General features: G+C 34.4%; 2 protein-coding genes across 2 annotated transcripts in view; one reads left to right on the top strand and one right to left on the bottom strand.

Moving 5' to 3' along the window:
* Positions 1-442: 442 nt before the first annotated feature.
* On the top strand, positions 443-9,739 carry dus4l (dihydrouridine synthase 4-like (S. cerevisiae)). The gene is made up of 14 exons (XM_033631784.2): positions 443-781; positions 986-1,107; positions 1,325-1,442; positions 1,658-1,780; positions 2,412-2,638; positions 2,742-2,986; positions 4,834-4,847; positions 5,333-5,437; positions 5,519-5,619; positions 6,006-6,153; positions 6,240-6,375; positions 7,709-7,811; positions 7,966-8,066; positions 8,413-9,739. Exons 1-14 carry the CDS (start codon positions 690-692, stop codon positions 8,446-8,448), a joined length of 1,671 nt encoding a protein of 556 aa, XP_033487675.2. The 5' UTR covers positions 443-689; the 3' UTR covers positions 8,449-9,739.
* Positions 9,740-9,826: 87 nt separating this feature from the next.
* LOC117259958 (solute carrier organic anion transporter family member 1C1-like) overlaps positions 9,827-27,795 on the bottom strand; it is a 56,066-nt gene continuing 38,097 nt past the window's right edge. The window contains exons 12-15 of the mRNA XM_033631783.2: positions 27,253-27,425; positions 24,164-24,228; positions 23,760-23,877; positions 9,827-11,902 (exon numbers count right to left, since the gene is read on the bottom strand). Of these exons, the coding sequence (XP_033487674.2) occupies positions 11,665-11,902; positions 23,760-23,877; positions 24,164-24,228; positions 27,253-27,425 (594 nt within the window). The 3' untranslated portion in view covers positions 9,827-11,664. The remainder of the gene's footprint in view (positions 11,903-23,759; positions 23,878-24,163; positions 24,229-27,252; positions 27,426-27,795) is intronic.

The raw sequence follows: 27,795 nt of genomic DNA, 5'->3' as shown, positions 1-27,795 counted from the left end.
GGCTATAAAAAATTAGATATGAGTAATAATAATAATAATAATAATAATAATGATAATAAGGGGCTTAATATATTTATATATTATTTATATATTTGCTATATAGGAAGTTATTGGAATTGTTTGTATGTCCCTACTGTGTAAGCCCATTTCAGCAAGTTATTCTAATTCCAAAATCTCAGTGCAGCATTTTAGTGATCTGTAAACTCGAGAGGTAACTTTTCCCACAGAACTTGAAGGCAGCTTTGAATGGATCAGTATGACGTACCAATTCTAAGGTTGGTTTTTCGATAATATATTTTTTAACACAAAATGACACAATATTTACAATACAAACTAGTTAAACTAGTAAATGGATGTTTAAGATCTGAAAAATAAAATAAAACACATAAACACACATGTTGTTTTTTGCATGACGTATGAGTTCAGAGGTCGCAAAGACACGCCCACATTTCTTCCTCTCATGGTGGATTGAAGCAGCGTTGTTTGTTCCTCCGAAGTAAACCTAGCTATATCTGTGTTTCTGTTTGCGACTGTGTGGGGTTATATGGACTATATGCACTTTGTTATCGACTTTGAAACGATGAAGTAAATGCCAGACGACAGAATTCAACCTCAAACGAAACTTTACTCTTGAATATTGGAGTTGTTAGCTTGTTATGCTAGCTGGCTAACAGTGCTGCTTGTGTAAAATGAAGACCTCAAACGGAAACACCAGTATCATGGACATGTTTGAAAAGGGGAAGGTCCTGAAAATATGTGCTCCGATGGTACGATACTCAAAGTAAGTGGAGACTGTTGTATTTCCATAATGGTAGCTACTAATTCCCTAATGTTTTGAAGTAATAAATGTATGAATTTCAAGGTGCAAACACATTTTCCTCATGTGCTCTGTTCTCCTGTATTAGACATACTGCAGGTACAGCTACCCTTTATTGAGTGTCTGTTGCAAACTATGCTCACCACAGTTTTTTCTGTCTCTCCACAGACTTGCATTCAGGTCCTTGGTGAGGAAATACAACTGTGATATCTGCTTCACCCCGATGATAGTTGCTGCAGACTTCATGCGATCGATCAAAGCCAGAGATAGTGAATTCACCACCAATGAGAGTGAGTTGCAACATTGCATTATGAGCTGAATGTAATAGTGCACTATCATAAGTCTTGCTGCTCCACCACTTCCCATAGATAGCATCCAAACACACAGATATCTTGTAACACGATGACTGTGTTGTTTAGTGTGGGTTTTGCACAAACTGCCTTATTGCTGAGAAATTGTAAAACTTCGTTGCTATCACCATTTATTCTTGTTCCTTTTCCTCTTCAGGTGACTGGCCCCTGATAGTGCAGTTTGCCGCCCATGATGCCCAGACTCTTGCTGATGCGGCCTGTGTGGTAGCACCTTTCTCAGATGGAGTTGACCTCAACTGTGGCTGTCCCCAGAGGTGCAGTGACTGACTGAAGGCCCTGGTACAATTTGGCCATCAGTCTCTTTTTCATTACTCTCATATGTCAGCATTTTGATTTTCCTAGAGAATCAAAAGCTCACAGTTTGCACAACATAGGAATTAACCACCCTGCACCCTGAACATTCTTGTAAATCTGTCAGAAATTTGGTTTTATCTAGCTCATTGGATTAACTTTGTTGCTGTGTTTTCAGATGGGCAATGTCAGCTGGGTATGGTGCATGCCTCATCAACAAGCCTGAACTTGTGAAGGACATGGTCAGACATGTCAGGAACCAAGTGGACAATCCAAACTATACAGCCTCCATCAAAATAAGGTAAAAAAAAATGAACCAGATTGACATTAAACTTAATTATACATGACACAGTTTGAGCACTGGCAACTTTAATTTTTAATGTTAAAATGTCCTGCACAGTATTCTTGCTTACATTAAAAAATTAAGGGATCTGGGCCAAGATTGGTTGTTTGATGTTGAAGAAATTACAATTAGACTTTGTATTATAGCATTTTTAAACTCCAAAATTTGAATGTCAGCACTTGCCTCAGTAATCCAGTATTAGTTGGACTGTACATTTAATTGTATGTGGTAAAAATACATTTTGCAAGTGTCAGAATACATGAATTAATGCGTAATTGCGGGGCGGCAGTAGCTCAGTCCATAGGGACTTGGGTTGGGAACCGGAGGGTCGCCTGTTTGAGTCCCCATCTGGACCAAAATATGGAGCGTGGACTGGCGGCTGGAGAGGTACCAGTTCACTTCTTGAGCAAGGCATCGAACCCCCCAACCGCTCGGGGCGCCTCACCAAGGGCAGCCCCCTCACTCTGACATCTCTCCACTTTGTGCAAGTATAGGTCCTGTTTGTGCATGTGTGTGTCTTTTGGACCTGTGTGTAATTGACAAGCAAGAGTGAAAACATTGAATAAAGACCATTTCATTTCACCCACAGAATTCACAAGGACCTGAGGCGGACGGTGGATCTGTGCCAGAAAGCTGAATCAGCAGGTGTGTCATGGATAACAGTTCACGGCCGTACAGCAGAAGAGCGCCACCAGCCAGTCCATTACGATGCCATAAAGACAATCAAAGACAGCGTGTCCATCCCCGTCATTGCCAATGGGGACATAAAGTACCTCCGTGATGTGGAGTCCACTCACCAGCTTACTGGTGTCGATGGTAGGGTTTCTTTTACAAGTACACTCACAGCTCATGACAGATGTGTAAATCTCAATATTCCTTTCTAATTTATTCATCTTGTGTGTTTGGATTGTCTCACCAGGTGTGATGGCTGCACGAGGGTTGCTTGCAAACCCTGCCATGTTCACCGGCTATGAGGATACTCCTTTGGAGTGTATTTGGGACTGGGTGGACATTGCCATAGAGCAGGGCACTCCATTCACATGCTTCCACCATCATCTTATCTACATGCTGGAGAGAGTTAGCTCCCAGCCTGAGAGGAAAGTGTTCAATTCTCTGTCCAGTACCTCAGCTGTAATAGATTACCTCCAGAACACATATGGACCAGTGCATGATCTGGGAACATAAGAGTATTGAGTTGTGATATTTTTTATTTTTATTTTAGCATTTTTTATTTTATTTTTATGACAAATTAAACTGCAAAGCCACATATGTATCACTGATGTCATCTTTATTGCTCTGTGTTCTCCAGTTAAGCCTCAACAGTAATCATGCAGCTAATGAAACAATAGCAAATTATTGGTAATGCTTGTCTTAAACAGTGAGGAGTAGGAACATGCTACTGTAGCTGTGCACCCACAAAGGACTCAAGAATTTTCATCAGTTATATCAATGATGTTTCATACAGAACAATATTCTTTAAGTCATCAAATGTAATTTTTTTTAAAAAATGTCATGTCAGTTGTTCTGCTCATGTGCATACGCAGCAATCAAAGTCGTAATCAGAAAAATTCTAATACACATTTCATGACCGAAAAAGGAGAAGGGAGAGGAAATCAATCTCATTTTACCTGCCCCTCCCTCAAAACACAAATAATCATAACATAGATGTTCTGTCAGTTACAGTTACCAATACTTAGAGTAACTTCAGAAAGAAACATTAATACGTAAACAGAAGACAAGGAAGCCATACACAGTGTCCCCCCCAACAAGGAACCAGCTTCTACACAACAACTTCAAATAGTCCAATTGCTCTTTCTTTATACATTTTCTTAATCTGAAACATTTACACAACCCTTTAAATCACTCTGTAGAGAATTCCACAGTTCCCACCACTGAAATATACATTTGTTTTAATGTAGTCCACGCAAACTGGTGCTCAAAGAGAAATTTTCCTCTATACTCATCGTCCTCTGAAATAAAAACGAACAACTTTTGTAAATGTTCTGGAAACACTGCATTTTGCTTTACACATATTTAACAGCATCTGTAAATCAACTAAGTCTTTAAGTTTAAATAGTCATGTGTTGTCTTGGATTTAGTTTATGAATAATTCTTACTGCTCTATTCTGTAATGTAACCAATGGCTTCATGTTACTCACATACATGTAGCCCCACACCTCCACACAATAACTAAAATATGGCAAAATAGTGAATAGTACAGAATTCTCATTGCCTTGCAATCTAACATATACATTGCTTTTGTTCAGCACAAAAATATTTTTAGACACCTTTGTCTTTACATGTTCTATATGAGATTTCCATGATGATTTCACTGAGTGACAAAAACACTGTTAACAGTACTTTTCTCTTCTGAGCTCTAGCTTTTTGGACAGAAATGTTTTTTTTCCTCTCTTTACTGACAATGATTACTTATTTATGTGTGAGTATTTCAGTGGCAGAACTGAAATAAACACTAAGTTAATAGACAGAAATTCTGCAGTTGGTGTCCTTTAAGGAAAGACAAAATGTGTGTACTGAGTCTATGTGAAGAGAGGGCAGCAAAGAAGTCAGAACACAGTAAAATGCTTGAAAATCTTGAAAATCCTGATATGCCACACCTGTCAGGTGGATGATTTATCTTGCTCAGTAACACAGATGATAACAAATTTGCAGCCAAAATTTGAGAGAAACATATCTATGGAATTAATATGAAAGAAAAGGGATTAGATAAAAAAAAAAAAGGTATCACAAACAAAAGTCTTGCGTTAAACTAGTTTTATTTTGGAAGAACAAAGACCGGAAGTAAGGTCGTTCGCGCGAGCTCTCTGGAGCAAATACAGGAAGAGGAAGCAGCCAGAGTTTTCTCTCAGGTTGAATTAAGAAGTTTATCTTCTTTTAGTCCGTATCTTTGTCGATTTGCTGGTGAGTTAAGTTTCTGTATGCCTGAATACTGACATGAACTTAGCTACTTAACCTCGTTATAGCCATTTTAAAATGTTTAGCTAGTGTAGCTAACGCTGACGCTGTTTCTGAATTGCCCAGAATAGTTTAACGTTAGCGTTCTGTTAAGGTAACGAGTTCGAAGATGGACAGAGGATAAAAAGTGTGAAAGCTTTTATAAAAGCGTACGCGTGTGTTAAGGATGTCACGCTCGCTGTGTGTGTGTGTTGTCACATATAACTTGTGAGGGGGTCGCTGTAGGGTACGCAGACTGTTAGCGTGGGTTTGACAGAGTTAAATGTGGCTTTGTGAGTTTATGTTAAGGTATGTGGACTGTGAACAGGTTGGATTAGCAGCTTAAGTTAGACTTTTTCTCAACTGAGGCTGCATTGTTGTCCAAGTGAGGTAAAAGCCACACACGCTAGCTAGCTGAAACTTCCCAAATGACTCAGCTTTGTGGTCTCAGTAGTTTTTATTTATTTGTTTTTGTCAGAGAGGCTGCTCATGACCCAGTTTATACCTGTTATTCTGTAAGATTTCATGTCTGTTTTCATCAGGGTATCTTTAGAGACCCTCACTAAAGATGACGCTGCAATGGACTGCTGTGGCCATCTTTCTCTACGTGGAGATAGGCGTCCTTGTCATCCTCTGCATACCCTTTATCTCAGCCAGGAGGTAAGTCAGAATCGTGTGTGTGTTGTAACATGTTGCCAGTGTCTGTAATGATTGTGATTATGTATCTGTGTGTGGTTGCAGGTGGCAGAGTATATTCCAGCTGAGGATCTGGAGCTGGATGGCCAGATTCTGGAACAAAGTGTTTCTCACAATGATCATAGTACTTATTGTTCTCTTCCTTGGTAAGTCATACATGAAGTGTGTCAGGTGTTTTCCTCTCGACGTTGTGAATACTGTAGGTAATAACTCAAGGTTAGACTTGAGATGACATGAACTGTTGAAACAGTGAGCAGGAGGGATTTTTTTACGTACTGTGCAATGCTGTGAAAACAAACAAACAAACAAAACTATGCTTCCAGTATGGGTCAGTTATGAGGGCCCCTATCTTCTGAATGTTTGGTCATTTAAGTTAATCAAACCACAATCTCATAGTTTGTCATGTAGTTTAACATGTAGGGAAAAAAATGTTCAAATGGAAAGGGGTGAGGTCAGAAAGTGATTGCTCTCTGACAGAAGAAAAAGAGTAACTTTTTGTGATTGCTGATTGCTTACATAATTTTTTCTTTAGATGCAGTACGTGAGGTGAGGAAATATTCATCCAGAGAGCTTGGCACAGATGCCAAGGTGCAACCTAACATGTATGATCACCTGCACATGAAGCTGTTCAGAGCCCAGAGGAACCTCTACATCTCTGGCTTTGCCGTCTTCCTTTGGCTGTGAGTCTTTGCTCTCTTATACTAATGCACAAATGACAAATCAAATGTGTTTCTCAAACCTTTATTATGCCATTGTCGTGTTGCAGGGTCATGAAGCGAGTGGTCACCTTGATCAACCAACTGGCAGCAGTGTCCGGCACTACAGCTGCTCTTCAGGCGCAGGCTGACAATGCTAACAAGGCTGCCAAGAAATACATGGAGGACAATGAGCTGCTGAAACAGGTGGGGTCCACATTGGATGGGCAAATATGCAAGGTTGTCATTGTGCTTTAGGGCTGCAATGATTAGTCGACTAATCAATGACTAATCGACTATTAAAATAATTGGTGGCTATTTTAGTTGTCAACTAATCGGGTTGAGTCATTTTTCATAGAAAAGTACTATAAAAGTACCCCAAAATACAGCTTTACACACTCTCATGAAGGTGAACTAAAACCCTTTGGCGTGAGGACGAAACAAGACATTAGATGACATAATTTTGGGGTTTGGGAGAGACAGACCAACATTTTTCAACATTTTAACACATTTTTCAATAAAATGATTTGTCGACTAATCGAAGAAATAATTGACAGATTAGTCGACAATGAAAATAATTGTTAGTTGCAGCCCTACAGTGCTTAGATAAATCCATAACTGCAAAATCTACACCACACAGTTAATAATGTTGACGGTACTGTTGAGTAATGAAACTGATTTACCTGTACCTGACATATGAAAGTTATCATTTTTGTGTCAGATTGTAGATTTTGTTTGTTTCATTTAATCTCTTGGTTTGTCAGGATTCCATTTAGATATTTTTAGGCAGTTGAACACATCTTCAGTTATTTAAGGTGGGACCTCTGGGTGTTTTTTGTCACTTATCATCAAATCCCCATGTCCAGGTGAAAGGCCAATGTGGATCAGTTTTTTATGTCATGGGACTCCTAGGATGCCAACTGGAGTGTACACAAGGTGGAGTGCAAGTCTTCAGAGCACATTAAGAGGCAGACATCACTTACCCTTAACACACTTGTCTACCAAACCTTCACACTTGGTTTGATTCCCTTCAGTCACCACCTCCAGCTCAAAGTTATTATAGTTAACTGGGGCACCCACTAACTCACCATGTATAGCAGGCACCCCATGTAAAAAGGCTGTGTCCTTGCTGCAGCGGCCACGGGTTTGATTCCAATCTAAGGCCCTTTGCTGCCCTTTGCTCTCGCCCCTTCACACTATATCTGTCCTATCAAATAAGGGCAAAAGCCCCCCCAAATATCTAATAAAAAGTTATTAACGTTAACTAAAACTGAAAAAAATGTCAACCAAAATAAAAACTAGACTTTAGGAAAACTGAGTTTTATTCTTTGTCAATTTGTGAGTAAAACAAGCAAAAGGAGGCATTGGTGCATATGTTTATTGAGACTGTACTGTCTACATGACTGTGAGTCAGTTGCTTCACAATAAATACTCCCCAGTTGCTTCACAATAAATACCCCCCACTTCATCAGAGTTACACGTGTCTGATAAAGAGCTGTATTTCATGTCCTTGTGACTCATGCCATTTGCTGTATTCCAGACTCTGATGGAGGGGAAGGGTGACAAGGCCACTGCAGAGGGCATGGAGCTGCTGAGGAAAGAAGTGGAGAAACTGAAAGACGAACTGAAGACCTCAGGAGATGGTTAGTATCCATGCACATGCGCACATTATTTGCTTTTAGACATGTTAGTGTCAGATTCCAGGGAAGTTGATAGAAGAACTGTAGACTGTAAAATTTGTCACATCTAAAGACACTGAGGATGCCCTGTACTGATGCGTGCTTGTTTCCTCTCCAGCCTTGAAGAACTCCCAGTCAGAGGCAGATGTGATGAGGAAGCAGATGGACGGCCTCGCCAGGGAGTACGACAGACTGCTGAAAGAACATCAGGAGCTCCAGGTAATGCTGAGCTGTAAACACAGCAGGATAATGACTTGTTGGGTCATTCACTACTTAGATATAACCACTTCAGAGAGCCACTGAGACTGATTAACAACAGGCAGGTGGGAGGCAAGGCTCCTCTGTAATTCACATTTTAACAAGCCTTTCTATTTCATGATTAACTTAAAGCCTATTGAAGTAAGTGCTTGGGACTAAGAAACACACAATAGGTAGATTTACCACAGATAAGTGAAATAGAGTTTGAAAGTAAAGCTGTAGTAATAACCACAATGCGTTATTGTGGACTAACATCGTCACACATAAACTGACATTTTCTTTTCCTTTCTTTTTCCTGTCTTTTCAGAATCTTCAAGATAGCGGGAACAAAAAGGAAGACTAGTTTTTGGAAAGTCCCCTGAGGTTGAAGTGTTTACACAGCAGATTAGCCCAGCCACAGAGAGACACTGCAACACATGCTTTACCTTCATATATCGCCGTGTGTCACAGTGCGTATCACAAAACCAGGAGTGGCTACTCTGAGGTACATATTTTTTGCTGACGTCAGTAATGGTTTTAAAGCATGAAGGTGAATTTTTGTTAGGGCTTCAGACTTGCTTAAATAGCACGAGTAATAAATGATTTCCTGTTTCTGCCTGGAGCAGTCTGACTTAAAGGATTGCTTTTTTATGTGCACACTATATCAGGCAGATTAACTGTGTGAAGGAATTGGAGGAAATTTAGTGACCTTATTGGTAAAGAAATATGCAACAAGGATGGATGTTTTTACGGCTTGTGTCATTGGTTTTAGCGAGGTGTAGGGTGTAAGATCTTTGGAAAGCTAGAGCAGTGACGGCTATGAATGTATTTTGATACGGAGGGTTTGTGTCATTATTTCTAGCAGGGACAAATGCTGCACCGACTTAGAGCTCCACAACAGTATGGAAATTGAGTTTGTGCTCACCTGGCTGTGTGAATATAATTTGCATGTACACTTGCACTTAGTCAAATCGTCTACTCACTTTTTTTGGGTTGTATTCCATTTGATAATGTGTACTTTTTATTTAACCTGAGTAGTTGTGGTGAATGATAATGGTTAGAGATTTCTAATTTCCAGTTTTCATGTTTTTTCTTTTCTTTTCCTCTGTAATTTGAACTTGTAAATGTTCAAGAAAATTTGGCATAGTAGATCTATGGATACAAGTAAAAGTAAATATTTGTAGGGGTAGAAAAATTGGATTAAACCTCTTAGGATCTTGTTTGAGCTTTAAAATATGATAGATTTAATCCTAGTCAAAGGTACAACAGTTACCACAGACAGCTCAAATTGTTGTATATTTTCTGTACTGCGTGTTTCAAGCATTCATTTTTGGGAAAGTGTGAGAGTTGCACCAGGAGTTACACTATATGTGTCATGAAAGGAGGCTGTATGGTTTTTTATTCCCCCGATCCTGGGACCTGTCACTGTTAAAGAGGAGCTGAGATTGTAATCGCCAAATGCTTCAATGTCCCCCAATTGTTTTACGATAAATAAGCAGGTTATTGGGTTCACCACAGTTTTTATTCAGGTCGTAAAATTGCAAAGATGCCCTTAAGTTGTGCTCTGACATTTCTGTTGAAGACAGGAGTCAGATGAAAGTGCCTTGTTGGTGGATGTAGTACATTTTTGTGAAATAAATACAGATACAATTCTTTTTGCCGTGCCTTGTTTTTAAATCAACAACACCAACACATTTCATTGGATATTAAAAGTTTTATTTTAGTGTAACATTTAAGATATTCTTTCAAATTTTACAAAAATAATCCAAGAAAATTATTTACATTCTGATTTCTTTAATGCAAGTAAATGCCTTACATTACTGAGATAATGACTTGCTTCCTCTACGCCTCTCGCTGCTCCTCTGAGTCTGCAGTTGTGGCCGCCTGTGCCTGAAACTAAACCTGAATTGCAAAGATGATTCAGTCACCACGTAGTGTAAGTTAGCAAAATGGTATGCGTCCATTTTGGAAATGAAGGCTTACAAAATGATAATATGCTATACATTTACAAACACAAAAGTAATACTCTTTTAAAAACAAATTGCCTTGAGATACAGTAGCTAGTCGATTAATTTTATTTTAGAAATTATTCTTGACGGATTTCAAGGAAATGGGTTGTGATTATGGGATGGAGTGGTTTATGAGTATAGGAAAAACCTGAGTTTAGACCATGATCTGTCTGTCTGTCTGTCTGTCTGTCTGTCTGTCTGTGGGTTTTGGCACAGGAGTTCTTGCACACGCAAAAATACACAAAGAAAAACCCCCAACATAAACTAAAAAAAAAAGTGAAACAATATGTAGAGCAATGGCTGCAGACGTGGAAGCCGAGCTTATACATATCAGTAACATTTCCTGTGGTGACATGTCACACACACAGTGGAGTCATTTGCCTAAAGACTGAAACAGCACACAGTATCTTTTATCAGTGTTGCAGTAGTACTAAATCTGCCTTTTACAGGTGGCAGACACAAGAGCAAGCGTTCACCTCAGCCATCTGTTCCAACAAAATGGCTGCTCAATACCACCTGCTGAGGCGAAGCCAGATCTTCTGAACAAATTTAGTGTAATCGTATCAGTGTCATGACAAAGTTTAGTGTTGTGTACTCTTGATATGTATTTTTTTCTTCATTAATACCACATTTAAATGAATTAACTTGGGCTAGTGCTGGTTGAAAGTATAAAACTATGAAGCAGCCTCCACTAGACAAACAGGTAAGCAAATCTCACTAAAATACAGTTTCCACTTTTAGTGAGTACGAGTACCAAAGGAACAAGTTCACGTCCAGAAAGCGCACAACACAGACTTCAGTACAATCAAACCTGACTTTGGGCTTAAAGTAAAAGACAAAAGTGTTAGAGTCAGTCAGACATGAATCTTTTTTCTAAAGTGAGTGTAAAAGTCAAAACAGTGTTTAGATATCTGCTCAAACTGTGAGATGCATGATTTAGAGGTAACTGTTGAGTGAATGAGGCACATTTGTCAAATCGGCAACTGCCAACCCCTCTGAAAGTTACTGTTATCTTTTCTATTTAAAATCCTGATGAAACAAAATAAACCATTACTTCCTGTCTGCTTGAAGGCCTAATCTTTAAACAGTTATTTTGTTGAAATTTAGCGCCATGCCTCTGGGTTATAAGGCCACTTCCTCTGTTCAGAAACAGTGATGTCAACAAGATAAAGAAAAATCCAAAGAGGCAGCTTTATAAGTGCTGGTTTTCAGAATGATACTGCTTTTGTAGTAGTAACATTTCGTCTTATCTCTTGTGCCTCCATTAAAACCAGAAAAATATTGTTAAACTTTTCTTTTTAAGAAAAAAAACAGCATATACATTCAAGAAATATTTCAGTTATATCAAATTTCCTGTCAAATTCACAAAGTCTCCCAGGTCCAGTAGTACAAATATAGAATTTATGCTTTGTATGAGATGATCAGATACGTGATTCCCTGCAAATCTCATTTGAGTGTGTGCGTGTACAGTATCACTGTGTTCATACTGAGGGTGTATTTGTTCACCTGTGGTGTGTATGTGTGTGTGTGTGTGTGAAGGAGACAAGAGGGGGTCAGTTCTTGTGGATCTGTCACAGCCGTGTCTCCCTGTCTGTGCTGTTGTCTTGCGTTTGTTGTGATTGGTCAGAATTAGAAATCACAAACTCTTCCTTCCTGAGTGCCTCCAGCTCTGTGCCGCCGTTGGCCAGAGCTCCGTGGATGGCATTTCTTTCCTCCTTCCTCAGCTGTCGACCAAGCAGGATGAAGCCCGGGATGCAAATGATAAACGAGATGGTTCGCAGGCTCAGTGTCAGACCCAGGTATGCTATCCTGAGACGTTAAGGTGTAAAACACAGCAAGTCAACAACTTTGATTTCAGTGACATAGCACACTACATTATAGCTTTTTAAAAACTTTTTTTATGACATACTGCACTATGACTTTTTTTGGACACACTATGCTATATCTTTTTTGTTAGGCTTTTCTATAGTATACTATGCTATACTATGACTTTTGTAGAACATTTTTGTATGACTTACAATTGTAAGTCTATGACTTTTTATAACTTTTTGGACATACTACACTATGACATTTATTTATTTTTGTTTGTACCATACAAAACTATGACTTTTTTTTTCTGAAATTCTATACTAAGACTTTTTTTTAACATACTCTATTATGACTTTTATGACATACTATATTATGACTTTTTATGACATACTATACTATGACTTTTTTTAGTGAAACATTTCGACATAGTATACTATATGGAAAATTATTCTTGATGAAAAATTGATGACCTACTGTACTATGATGTGTTTGATAAAAAACTGAAGACATACAAAACTATGACATTTTTGATAAAAAATGTTTACACATTATACTATGACTTTTTTTATGACAAAAATCACGACAAAATATACTATGACGTTTTTGATGAAAAATTGACAACATACTATACTATGACTTTTTTGTGAGAAAAAAACACGACTTACTATACTATGACGTTTTTGATGAAAAATTGATGACTTCCTATACTATGACTTTTTGGATCAAAAACTGACGACATACTACACTATGACGTTTTTTGATGAAAAATTGACAACATACTATACTATGACTTTTTTATGAGAAAAAAACACGACTTACTATACTATGACGTTTTTGATGAAAAATTGATGACTTCCTATACTATGACTTTTTGGATCAAAAATTGACGACATACTATGCTATGACGTTTTTGATGAAAAATTGACAACATACTATACTATGACTTTTTTATGAGAAAAAAACACGACTTACTATACTATGACATTTTTGATGAAAAACTGACAACATACTATACTATGACTTTTTTTGATGAAAAAATGACGAGATACTAACTATGACATTTGTGATGAAAAATTGATGACTTACTGTACTATGACATTTTTGATAAAAAAATGACGACATCCTACACTATGACGTTTTTGATGAAAAAATGACAACATACTATACTATGACTTTTTGGATCAAAAATTGACGACATACTATACTATGACGTTTTTGATGAAAAAGTGACAACATACTATACTATGACATTTTTGGATCAAAAATTGACGACATACTACACTATGACGTTTTTCATGAAAAAATGACGAGATACTATACTACGACTTTTTTTATGAAAAAAAATCACGACATACTATACTATGACGTTTTTGATGAAAAAGTGACAACATACTATACAAGGACTTTTTGGATCAAAAATTGACGACATACTATACTATGACGTTTTTGATGAAAAAGTGACAACATACTATACTATGACATTTTTGGATCAAAAATTGACGACATACTACACTATGACGTTTTTCATGAAAAAATGACGAGATACTATACTACGACTTTTTTTATGAAAAAAAATCACGACATACTATACTATGACGTTTTTGATGAAAAAGTGACAACATACTATACAAGGACTTTTTGGATCAAAAATTGACGACATACTATACTATGACGTTTTTGATGAAAAAGTGACAACATACTATACTATGACATTTTTGGATCAAAAATTGACGACATACTACACTATGACGTTTTTCATGAAAAAATGACGAGATACTATACTACGACTTTTTTTATGAAAAAAAATCACGACATACTATACTATGACGTTTTTGATGAAAAAGTGACAACATACTATACAAGGACTTTTTGGATCAAAAATTGACGACATACTACACTATGACCTTTTGATGAAAAATTGACAACATAATATACTATGACATTTTTGATGAAAAAATGACGAGATACTATACTATGACGTTTGTGGTGTAAAATTGACGACTTAATATACTATGACATTTTTGACGAAAAATTGAGGACTTACTATACTATGACGATTTGATGAAAAAATGACGACATACTATACTATGACATTTTTGATAAAAAATGGACAACATACTATACTGTGACTTTTTTAATGAATAATTGACGACACACTATACTGTGACGTTTGTGATGAAAAACTGATGACTCACTGTACTATGACGTTTTTGATGAAAAAATTACGACATCCTACACTATGACTTTTATGATGAAAATTTGACGACATACTATACTATGACGTTTTTAATGAAAAAATGACAACATACTCTACTATGACTTTTTTTATGAAAAAAAACACGACTTACTATACTATGACGTTTTTGATGAAAGATTGACAACATACTATACTATGACGTTTTTGATGAAAAAATGATGAGATACTACACTATGACGTTTTTGATGAAAAAATGACGACTTACTATACTATGACGTTTTTGATGAAAAATTGAGGACTTACTATACTATGATGATTTGATGAAAAAATGACGACATACTATACTATGACATTTTTGATAAAAAATGGACAACATACTATACCGTGACTTTTTTAATGAAAAATTGACGATACACTATACTGTGACGTTTTTGATGAAAAATCGACGACATACTTTACTATGACTTTTCTGATGAAAAATTGACGACATACTTTACTATGACTTTTTCTAATGAAAAATTGATGACGTACTATACTATGACGTTTTTCATAGAAAATTGACAATGTACTCCACTATAACGTTTTCGATGAAAAATTGAAGACATACTGTACTATGATGTTGTTGATAGAAAATGTTTACATACTATACTATGAAATGATGACTTTTTTACGAAAAAAAATCACAACATACTATACTATGACATTTGTGATAAAAAATTGATGACTTACTGTACTATGACTTTTTTAATGAAAAACTGACGACATACTACTATGATGTTTTTGATGAAAAATTGACGACATACTATGACATTTTCGATGGAAAAACTTATGACATACTATACTATGACGTTTGTGATGAAAAATTGATGACTTACTGTACTATGACATTTTTGATAAAACAAGGTTTACATACTATACTATGAAATGACTTTTTTTATGAAAAAAATCACGACATACTATACTATAACTTTTTCATGAAAAATTGATGACTTACTATACTATGATTTTATTGATGAAAAATTGACGACATACTATACTATGACATTTTTGATGGAAAATTGACGATATACTCTACTATGACGTTTTTGTTGAAAAATTGATGACATACTATACTATACTATGACTTTTTTGATTTAAAAGTGACGACTTACTATACTGTGACGTTTTTGATGAAATATTGACGACATACTCTAGTATGATGTTTTTGATGAAATATTGACGACATACTATACTATGCTCATATCTTAGAGAGCTCATAGTGCCATATTATCCCACCAGAACACTGCGCTCTAAGAATGCAGGGCTACTCGTGGTCCCTAAAGTCTCCAAAAGTAGATCAGGAGCCAGAGCCTCCAGCTATCAGGCTCCTCTTCTGTGGAGTCATCTTCCTGTTGCAGTCCAGGAGGCAGACACCGTCTCCACATTTAAGACTAGACTTAAGACTTTCCTTTTTGATAAAGCTTATAGTTAGGGCTGGCTCAGGCTTGCCTTTTACCAGCCCCTAGTTAGGCTGACTTAGCCCTGTCTGCCGGAGGACCTCCTATATTACACCGAGCAACTTCTCTCCTTCTCTCTCTCTCCCTTGCTAACACTGATGTCCTGTTACTGTATCTTGCTAACTTGGCCATTCTGGATGTCACTAACTCAGCCACTTCTCCAGAGCCTTTGTGCTCCACTGTCTCGCAGGTTAACTTAAATCACAGCCGTGCCTGGAAAGTGTGACGTGTGTGGTTATGCTGCTGCAGTGGTCCTGCCTGATGACTCCTGCTGCTGCTGTTATCATTAGTCATACTTCTACTGTTATTATACACATACTATTATTGTCACATATGTATACTATCAGATATTAAAATATACTTTCAACATATTGTACCACAGTAGCTGTAATTATTATTATAATATTATTACTTTGATTAATGTTGTTGTAAGCTACTGTCATTACCTGCATCTCTCTCTGTCTCTCTTTCTCTCTTATTGTGTCAGGCGGATTACTGTTAATTTATCATGTTGATCTGTTCTGTACGACATCTATTGCATGTCTGTCCGTCCTGGAAGAGGGATCCCTCCTCAGTTACTCTTCCTGAGGTTTCTACCGTTTTTTTCCCCCGTTAAAGAGGTTTTTTTGGGTGTTTTTCATGATCTGCTGTGAGGGTCCAAAGGACAGAGGGATGTCCTATGCTGTAAAGCCCTGTGAGGCAAACTGTGATTTGTGAAATTGGGCTTAATTAATAAAATTGAGTGATTGACTGATTAATTGACTGATTGATACGATTCTATGAATTTTTTGATGAAAAATTGACTACATTATATACTATTAAGTTTTTGATGAAAAACTGACTACATACTATACTATGACATTTTTGATGAAAAACTGACCATATGCTACTCTGACGTTTTTGATGAAAAATTGAAGACATACTGTACTATGACATTTTTGATAAAAAAATGTTTACATACTATACTATGAAAGGATGACTTTTTTATGAAAAACATCACGACATACTATACTATGACTTCTTTGATGAAAAATTGTTGACATACTATACTATGACGTTTTTGATGAAAAATTGACTAAGTACTATACTATGACGGTTTTGATGGAAAATTGACGATATTCTCTACTATGATGTTTTTGATGAAAAATTGAAGACATACTGTACTATGACAATTTTGATGAAAAAATGATGACATGCTATACTATGACATTTTTGGTGAAAAAATGGACGACATACTGTACTGTGACTTTTTTAATGAAAAATTGAAGACACACTATACTATGACGTTTTTGATGGAAAATTGACGACATACTATGACATTTTTAATGAGAAACTTATGACATACTATACTATGACGTTTGTGATGAAAAATTGATGACTTACTGTACTATGACTTTTTTGATGGAAAATTGACAACATACTATACTGTGACATTTCTGACGAAAAATTAACGACTTACTTATGACGATTTCATGAAAAATGGATGACATACTATACTGTGACTTTTTTGATGAAAAATTGAAGACACATTGTACTGTGACGTTTTTGATGAAAAATTGACGACATACTATACTATGACATTTTTGATGGAAAAAATGTCTACATACTACACTATCACTTTTTTGATGAAAAATTGACGACATAATATACTATGACAATTTGATGAAAAATTGACATACTATACTATGACGTTTTTTATGAAAAAAAAATCACGACATACTATACTATGACGTTTTGGACAAAAAATTGATGACTTTCTCTTCTATGACATTTTTGACGAAAAATTGACGACATACTATACTATGATATTTTTGACGAAAAACTGACGACATGCTATACTATGGCGTTTTTGATGAAAAACTGACGACATACTATACTGACTTTTTTGATGAAAAACTGACGACATGCTATACTATGATGTTCTAATGAAAAATGTACGACATACTATGACGATTTGATGACAAAATCACGACATACTATACTATGACGTTTTTGATGAAAAATTGACGACATAGTATACTATGACTTTTTTGATGAAAAATTGTTGATGAAAAATTGACAACATACTATACTATGACTTTTTTGATGAAAAATTGACGACATACTATACTATGACATTTTTGATGGAAAAAATGTCTACATGCTACACTATCACTTTTTTGATGAAAAATTGACGACATACTATACTATGACTTTTTTGATGAAAAATTGACGACCTACTATACTATGACTTTTTTGATGAAAAATTGACAACATACTATACTGTGACTTTTCTGATGAAAAATTGACGACATACTATACTATGACATTTTTGATGAAAAATTGACAACATACTATACTATGACTTCTTTGATGAAAAATTGACGACATACTTTACTATGACTTTTTCTAATGAAAAATTGATGACGTACTATACTATGACGTTTTTCATAGAAAATTGACGATATACTCTACTATAACGTTTTCGATGAAAAATTGAAGACATACTGTACTATGATGTTGTTGATAGAAAATGTTTACATACTATACTATGAAATGATGACTTTTTTTATGAAAAAAAATCACAACATACTATACTATGACGTTTTTAATGAAAAATTGATGACTTACTGTACTATGATGTTTTTGATTAAAAAATGACAACATCCTACACTATGAAGTTTTTGATGAAAAATGGACGACTTCCTATACTATGATGTTTTTGATGAAGAATTGAGGACTTACTATATTATGACGATTTGATGAAAAAATGACGACATACTATACTATGACGTTTTTGATGAAAAGTTGACGACATACTATGACATTGTTAATGAAAAATTGACAACATAGTATACTATGACTTTTTTGATGAAAAATTGACAACATTACTATACTATGACATTGTTGATGAAAAATTGACAACATACTATACTATGACATTTTTGATAGAAAAAATGTCTACATGCTACACTATCACTTTTTTGATGAAAAATTGACGACATACTATACTATGACTTTTTTGATGAAAAATTGCCGACATACTATACTATGGCTTTTTTTGATGAAAAATTGACAACATACTATACTATGACATTTTTTAATGGAAAATTGCCAACATACTATACTATGACATTTTTGATGAAAAACTGACAACATACTATACTATACTATGACTTTTTTGATGAAAAATTGACAACATACTTTACTATGACTTTTTTAATGAAAAATTGATGACGTACTATACTATGACGTTTTTCATAGAAAATTGATGATATTCTACTATAACGTTTTCGATGAAAAATTGAAGACATACTGTACTATGATGTTTTTGATAGAAAATGTTTACATTCTATACTATGAAATGATGACTTTTTTTACGAAAAAAAAATCACAACATGCTATACTGTGACGATTTTGATGAAAAATTGATGACTTACTGTACTATGATGTTTTTGATGAAAAAATGACGACATCCTACACTGACTTTTTTGATGAAAAATTGATGACATACTATACTATGACGTTTTTGATGAAAAATGGATGACTTACTATACTATGACGATTTTGATGGAAAATTGATGACATACTATACTATGATATTTTTGTCGAAAAACTGACGACATACTACACTATGACATTTTTGATGAAAAACTGACGACATACTATGCTATGACTTTTTTGATGAAAAAATGAAGACATAATATACTATGACGTTTTTGATGAAAAAGTGACAGCATACTATACTATGACTTTTTTGATCAAAAATTGACGACATACTATACTATGATCTTTTTAATGAAAAACTGACGACATACTATACTATGACGTTTTTAATGGAAAATTGACGATATACTATACTATGACGTTTTTGATGAAAAATGGATGACTTACTATACTATGACGTTTTTGATGAGAAATTGACGACTTACTATATTATGACGATTTGATGAAAAATTGAAGACACACTATACTATGACTTTTTTGATGAAAAATGGACGACATACTATACTGTGACTTTTTTAATGAAAAATTGACGACACACTACACCATGACGTCTATAATGAAAAACTGACGACATACTATACTATGACGTTTTTGATGGAAAATTGACGACATACTATACTATGACATTTTTGTCGAAAAACTGACAACATACTATACTGTGACATTTTTGGTGAAAAACTGACGACATACTATGCTATGACTTTTCTGATGAAAAAATGAAGACATACTATGATGTTTTTGATGAAAAAGTGACAGCATACTATACTATGACTTTTTTGATCAAAAATTGACAACATACTATACTATGATCTTTTTAATGAAAAACTGACGACATACTATACTATGACGTTTTTAATGGAAAATTGACGATATACTATACTATGACGTTTTTGATTATAAATATATGGCATACTATACAATGACGTTTTTGATGAAAAAATGATGACATACCATACTATGACATTTTTGACGAAAAACAGACGATATAGTATGATGATTTCATTAAAAATGGATGACATACTATACTGTGACTTTTTTGATGAAAAACTGAAGACACATTATATTGTGACGTTTTTGATGAAAACTTGACGACATACTATACTATGACATTTTTGATGGAAAAAATGTCGACATACTATAATACGACTTTTTTTTATGAAAAAAAACAAGACTTACTATACTATGACGTTTTTGATGAAAAATTGACGACATACTATACTATGACGTTTTTGATGGAAAATTGACGATATACTATACTATGACATTTTTGTCGAAAAACTGACGACATACTATACTGTGACATTTTTGGTGAAAAACTGACGACATACTATGCTATGACTTTTCTGATGAAAAAATGAAGACATACTATGACGTTTTTGATGAAAAAGTGACAGCATACTATACTATGACTTTTTTGATCAAAAATTGACGACATACTATACTATGATCTTTTTAATGAAAAACTGACGACATACTATACTATGACGTTTTTAATGGAAAATTGACGATATATCATACTATGACATTTTTAATTATAAATATATGGCATACTATACAATGACGTTTTTGATGAAAAAATGACGACATACCATACTATGACATTTTTGACGAAAAACTGACGATATAGTATGATGATTTCATTAAAAATGGATGACATACTATACTGTGACTTTTTTGATGAAAAACTGAAGACACATTATATTGTGACGTTTTTGATGAAAACTTGACGACATACTATACTATGACATTTTTGATGGAAAAACTGACGATATAGTATGATGATTTCATTAAAAATGGATGACATACTATACTGTGACTTTTTTGATGAAAAACTAAAGGCACATTATATTGTGACGTTTTTGATGAAAACTTGACGACATACTATACTATGACATTTTTGATGGAAAAAATGTCGACATACTATAATACGACTTTTTTTATGAAAAAAAAACAAGACTTACTATACTATGACGTTTTTGATGAAAAAATTACGATATACTATACTATGACTTTTTGGATAAAAAATTGACGACATACTATATTTCAACGTTTTTGATGAAAAAGTGACAACATACTACACTATGACCGTTTTGATGAAAAATTAACAACATACTATACAATGACGTTTTTGATAAAAAAATGACGACATGACTTTTTGGATCAAAAATTGACGACATACTATACTATGACGTTTTTGATGAAAAAGTGACAACATACTATACTATGACTTTTTGGATCAAAAATTGACGACATACTACACTATGACATTTTTGATGAAAAATTGACATACTATACTATGACGTTTTTTATGAAAAAAATCACGACATAATATACTATGACGTTTTTTATGAAAAAAAAAATCACAACATACTATACTATGACGTTTTTGATGAAAAACTGACGATATACTATACTATGACATTTTGGACGCAAAATTGACGAAATACTATACTATGACATTTTTGATGAAAAACTGACGACATGCTATACTATGACATTTTTAATGGAAAATTGACAATACACTATACTATGACGTTTTTGATGAAAAATTGATGACATACTATGACGGTTCTAATGAAAAATGTAAGACATACTATACTATGACGTTTTTGATGAAAAAATGTCGACATACTATACTATGACGTTTTTGATGGAAAATTGACGACATACTATACTATGACATTTTTGATGAAAAAATCACGACATACTATACTATGACGTTTTTGATGAAAAAATCACGACATACTATACTATGACATTTTATATGATAAAATCACAACATACTATACTATGACATTTTTGATGAAAAATTGACACACTATACTATGATGTTTTTTATGAAAAAAATCATGACATAATATACTATGACGTTTTTTATGAAAAAAAAATCACGACATACTATACTATGACGTTTTTGATGAAAAACTGACGACATACTATACTATAACATTTTGGACGAAAAATTGACAACTTACTCTTCTATGACATTTTTGACGAAAAATTGACGAGATGCTATACTATGACGTTTTTAATGGAAAACTGACGATACACTATACTATGACGTTTTTGATGAAAAATTGACGACATACTATGACAGTTCTAATGAAAAATGTACAACATACTATACTATGACGTTTTTGATGGAAAATTGACGACATACTATACTATGACATTTTTGGCGAAAAATTTGATGACATACTATACTCTGACGATTTGATGAAAAATTGACGACATACTATACTATGACTTTTTTGTGAAAAAGGTGAAGACATACTATACGATGTCTTGTTTGATGAAAAATGGACGACATACTATACCATGATGTTTTTGATGAAAAATTGACAACTTCCTATAGTATGACGTTTTTGTTGAAAAATTTATGCCTTACTAAACTATGATGTTTTTGATGAAAAATTTAAGACATACTATACTATGACGTTTTTGATGAAAAAGCTGACGACATACTATATTATGATGTTTTTGATGAAAAAGTTGACGACATATTATACTATGACGTTTTTGATGAAAAATTGATGACATACTATACTATGACTTTTTTGATGAAACAAATTACGACATACTATACTATGACTTTTTTATGACATACTATACTATGACTTTTCTGGCATGCTATTCTATGACTTTTTCATTAGTTTTGTTAAATGACATATTATACTGTGACTTTTTTTTAGCACACTTTGTTATGAGTTTTTCATGACATTTCTATAACATTCTATATTATGACTTTTTATAGCATATTCTAAATGACATGTTAAACTAAGACTTTTTTTTCGACATACTATATTATGATATTTATAGCATACTACACTATAACTATTTATGGCATACTATACTATGACTTTTTAAAATGACATACTATAGTATGACTTTTTTATGACATACTACATTATGACTTTTTATGGCACACAATACTATGGCTTTTTAATGTAATAAAATAATAATACTGTGACTTTTTCTTTCCTAATTTTACTATGTAATGACTTTTTAATGACATTTTTGACATAATATTGAGTTGACACTTTCTATGAATGTTTGACTATATAACGATACTTTTAAATTATGATTTTGATTTTTCTATGACATAGTATACTATGACTTGTTTATGAATTTTACAACATAGTATACTTTGACTTTTTTGGGACATAGTATATTTTAACTTTTTTATTACTGTTTCTTACTCACATACTATACTTTGATGTTTTTTCTAGACATACTATACTATGCTTTTTTTATTACTTTTTTGAATGACACACTATGCTATGACTTTTTTGGATATAATATTCTAGATTTCTTTTATTGATTCTTTTAAGGCATGCCATACAATGACTTTTGAATGACATTTTTCTGAAATACTATAGAATTTCTTTTGATGATTTTTTTGACATAGTGTACTATGACTTTTGTAATGGATTTTTATGGTATACTATTGCTGTTTTATGGCATACTGTACACATCAAGGGCAGCATGTAAACAGCATGACGATACAATATTACAGGAGTTTTTGAGGACTGACACTGGGCGTCCCCACTCAGACAAAATTGAGACACCTAAGTTCTGGAACTACAGATCCTACAATTTTGGGACAGTCTGAGACTGAGTCCATCGTGATGTTAAATGAATGTTACAGATACAGAAAATGAAAAAATGCGAGTGCTACCTGTATGCAGTCGTGTTGTAGATTCTACAGGCTCCTATGCCTCCACACCTCTTCTGGCCCCATTTTAGACATGTGGTGTCAATGACTGCTCCAAAGTAGATGGGTGCTGGGATCCCGGCTGTAAGACCAAGGACATATTTTCACAACAACATCCCAAAGAACTGAAACATAACAGATTACACTGTTCAGAGCAGTCTGGATAAACATTCAAATGAGGCTGAAACACTAAAGTTTCGGCAAATACTTCTACTACAAGAACATTTTGGAGTCTATCTGGTAGGTCAGGTGACAGGTAAGTTTGAAAGAAAGATGGCAAAAAGATATAAAACAAGGTTAATAAAATTACATCTTAACCCTGAGCCACCTGAAGATGTGCGATAGAGGATGTTTTGAAGGAAACTTACCAAGGGTACGTGTTGCTAGAGCATGGAAACCCAACGCCAGAGATTTCAGTTGTGGTTTGATGCACCTTCATGAAAAGAAATTGCAGACATTTTTTAAGCAATATTATCAGAAACTGATTCACTCAAACCAATGTACACCAAGAATGTAAACAATGCACATTCCATAACATACAAATAACTTTTTACTGAGGAAAGAATGTATTGATTGTATTGTACTGAAAGTACAATAAGCTACAGAAACACAGCAAGCAACCTAATTTAATCCCAGCAAGGGACAGTGCATCTGTTGATATGGCAAGTGCAAGTGTGTTTGCATGTCATGTGTAGGTGAGAATTCTTCAATATCTGCTTAATGACGGTGGGGTTGTTGGTTGCTGTCCTGCTGTGGATCACTGCTGATGTTCAAAGGTGTCTGCAGAGCAGAGTCACTGCCCGTGTAAGGAGCAACCATGTGGTCATCTTGTTGAGTTCAGGATGTGTGGACAGTTAAATCACTCCATAACCAGAAACCATGGATCACCAGAGCCATCCGGCATCATGGACAATAATAAAGCGGCAGCCGACAATGTAAGAAGACGCAACACGGAACTAAATTACAGTGCACAAGTTAAAGGAGCTGATGGGATCACATTTCCCTCCAGTTGTACTTTGTCAAATTCCATGTGACAAATAAATGGCTGATTTATTGATTCATTGATTTGACTTATTTTTTGTATAAAGATGTAGGAAGAATAAAGCTGAGGATAAAAAAAGTAGGATGTTCTATATTGTATCTATAGAATGTCTCATTAGAAAGGGTGATCTATGTTAGGTAGAGTACTGGCCAGCAGAGGTCGCTGTGGTGCTGAAAAATCGGTCCTCTTGTCCAGGGGTTCTCAAAGTTTAGATAACTGAGTGGAAATTTAGGGAGCAAGCATATGATTAAAGCTCACAAAGCAGAAGTGCACACACAAAACAGAATAGCATGTTTTTCTTTGTGATGGAATGATATTTTGTTTTGTTATCATATATATTAAATTATATGACTATATATTTTACAACACTTTTGATGACATACTGTACTATGACTTTTTAAATGGCCTTTTTGGTATGATATTTTTTATTGCATTCTATACTATGACTTTTTATGGCGTACTATACTATATTATATATTTTTTTTAAATTGCATACTTTACTATGAGTTAGTATATATTATGACCTACTATACTGACTATAATGACTTTTCATGGCACTCTTTTTTATACTGACATATTTAACGCATACTTTAATATGACTTTAATGACTTGTATGGCATACTCTTTTTTAACCTTTTTTCTGACATTCTATATTATGACTTTTTAGCTATACCTTTTTTTTTAAATTATTTTTCATAGTATACTATAGTATGACATTTCTATAACACTTTTTATGGCATTCTATTCTATGATTTATTCCAATTTTCTTCTGGCATACTTTTTTAAAAATCATTTTTAATGGCATACTGTACTTTGACTTTTCATGACTCACTATGACTGTTTTTTACCTATTTCTGACATACTAGACAATTAATTTTTTTATGCTATTTTAATGGTATCCTATACAGTAACTTCTTTCATGACATACTATGCATGACATTTTATCACATTTTTTAAATGATGTACTGCGCCTTTCTTATGGCATACTACATTATGACTTTTTTAAAGCAAGCCATATACTACGCCAGTTTTTAATGATTTATTTTTTGATTTTATTAATGATTTTATTTTTATATAACAGTTTTTATGAAACACTATACTAGGGGTCCTCAAAGTTATGATGACTAGGAGTTCATTTTGGGAGCCAGCATATATTGAGGGATGCACACAAAAAGTGCACACATAAAACAAAAAAAACTCTCAATTCTTTTCCATCTCTCTCCCACATTAAACTGCCGCGTTGTCCACCAAAATCTCAAATTTTATCTGAAAGCACTGATGACAGAACATAATGCCTGCAACACAAGTAGTGTATTATATGTGCACTATTGAAAGTGGAAGTATTGAAATGGAATGCGGATGATTAAAATATGCTTGCATTTAATGTCACATTCAGGGCCCGCACACAATGTTTCTGGGGTCTTTTGATCATTTGGAACTTCAGCCCATTATGTTAGCCCTGAGCTAATTGAGCTAATATGCCAAGAAGAATTGCTCCAAAGTATCAGTAAGACATTATTAAACTTGTATTTACTAATATTGAAGAAATTAATGTAATTTATTTACTTAGAATCACAGCAACACAGAACAGCCAGTCTCCACATAAAGCCACATCACTGTCATACTAAAGTGGCAGTGTCTTTCACTTGATCCTTCACCTGTGCAATTGCAGGAGATCAACCAACTGATTCACAATCCTCTTGAGTAAACTTAATGGGAGAGTTACAGCACTGGTTGTAATGACCCATTTCTTCTGGGCCACTCAACATATTAAATTAATGAAGAGTGGTTTCATCGTTTTAATTCTGAGCATAATTTATTCCCATTCATAACGAGATTCAAAACTCAGGAAATCACATGATTTGAATCGGACTATTTTTAAACATATGTTGACACACGGATACAAAGACACACACAAACATGTAGCCATTGCCAATAACAATAAGTCAGCTATAAATGGCCCATATCATTGTCTGTGGAGGACTTGATCCCATGATTCCTGGTAATAAACAAATCAGACAGATGTAAGGTCTGGAAAAACTGAGTAAATAAATGTAAGATTTTTTTTTTCTTTTCAAAGCAACTGAATCAAAGCTGCAAATTAAAAATGTTACTGACTTTGAACAGGTCACTGAAGGACACTAATTCAATAACCAGCTGCAAATGTGGGTCAGAAATGAAGTTGAATGCCAGTTAGCAACATCTGTTCGCTATAGAAGAGCTTCTGAAATCAGCACTGAGTAACACAGATCCAAACTCTAATGGGTTTAAATCATCTACGCCCATATTGACAATGCATCAGTATATAAGAAAGTCAAAAAGTGAAATAATATGACCCCTTGTAGTGGTTTGAATAAAGGTTATTTGGTTACTTCACAGTCATTTTTCATTATATTTTTTTAAATTAAATCTAACCTGATTAGAAACATGTAGCCCGGTGTGCCCCCAAGGGAGATGATGAAGGAAGTGATGACAGAGAGAGCCAGGAAGTACGGGAACATCCTGTCACAATCGTCCTTGTGAGGGCACTGACCTGTACTGGCCGTAAAGTTACCAGCCACACCGACACAGCTACAATTAGAGAAGACCTGGAGAGACATGCATAGTCACACACATATTGACCATGTATAGCGGGACATAGACACATGTATAAACACAGCGATACAAAAACAAACACTCACATATGTGGCTGAAGATCTCTGAAATCACTGCTATTACAGTAATTAAGTTAATCAGTAAAAAGAGGCCAACCAGGCACAGTAGACAACATGGCTCCCTGCAATTACATAATCTATACTGATAAATTATGGGGTTTAATTAATAAGAAAATTAAATAATTCATAAAGAAAATATTATGACAGGTGTAAATGCCATTCAGTGGAGAATAAATAAGTAAACAATAGACTGATATGTGAATAACCTTCTCAGTTATACATTCTTTTTTAAATTTTAATTTAT

This window comes from Epinephelus lanceolatus, chromosome 4 (assembly GCF_041903045.1).
Source record: "Epinephelus lanceolatus isolate andai-2023 chromosome 4, ASM4190304v1, whole genome shotgun sequence".
Taxonomy (NCBI): domain Eukaryota; kingdom Metazoa; phylum Chordata; class Actinopteri; order Perciformes; family Serranidae; genus Epinephelus; species Epinephelus lanceolatus.
Note: the sequence above shows the minus strand (reverse complement) of the source record. Positions and strands in the feature narration are given on the sequence as shown.

Excerpts from the sequence above, each read along its gene's own strand:
- dus4l (XM_033631784.2), top strand. The coding sequence starts at position 690 with ATGAAGACCTCAAACGGAAACACCAGTATCATGGACATGTTTGAAAAG. Across the intron at positions 1,108-1,324 it reads TGAATTCACCACCAATGAGA|GTGACTGGCCCCTGATAGTG; the intron begins GTGAGTTGCAAC and ends TTTCCTCTTCAG. Across the intron at positions 6,376-7,708 it reads ACAATGAGCTGCTGAAACAG|ACTCTGATGGAGGGGAAGGG; the intron begins GTGGGGTCCACA and ends GCTGTATTCCAG.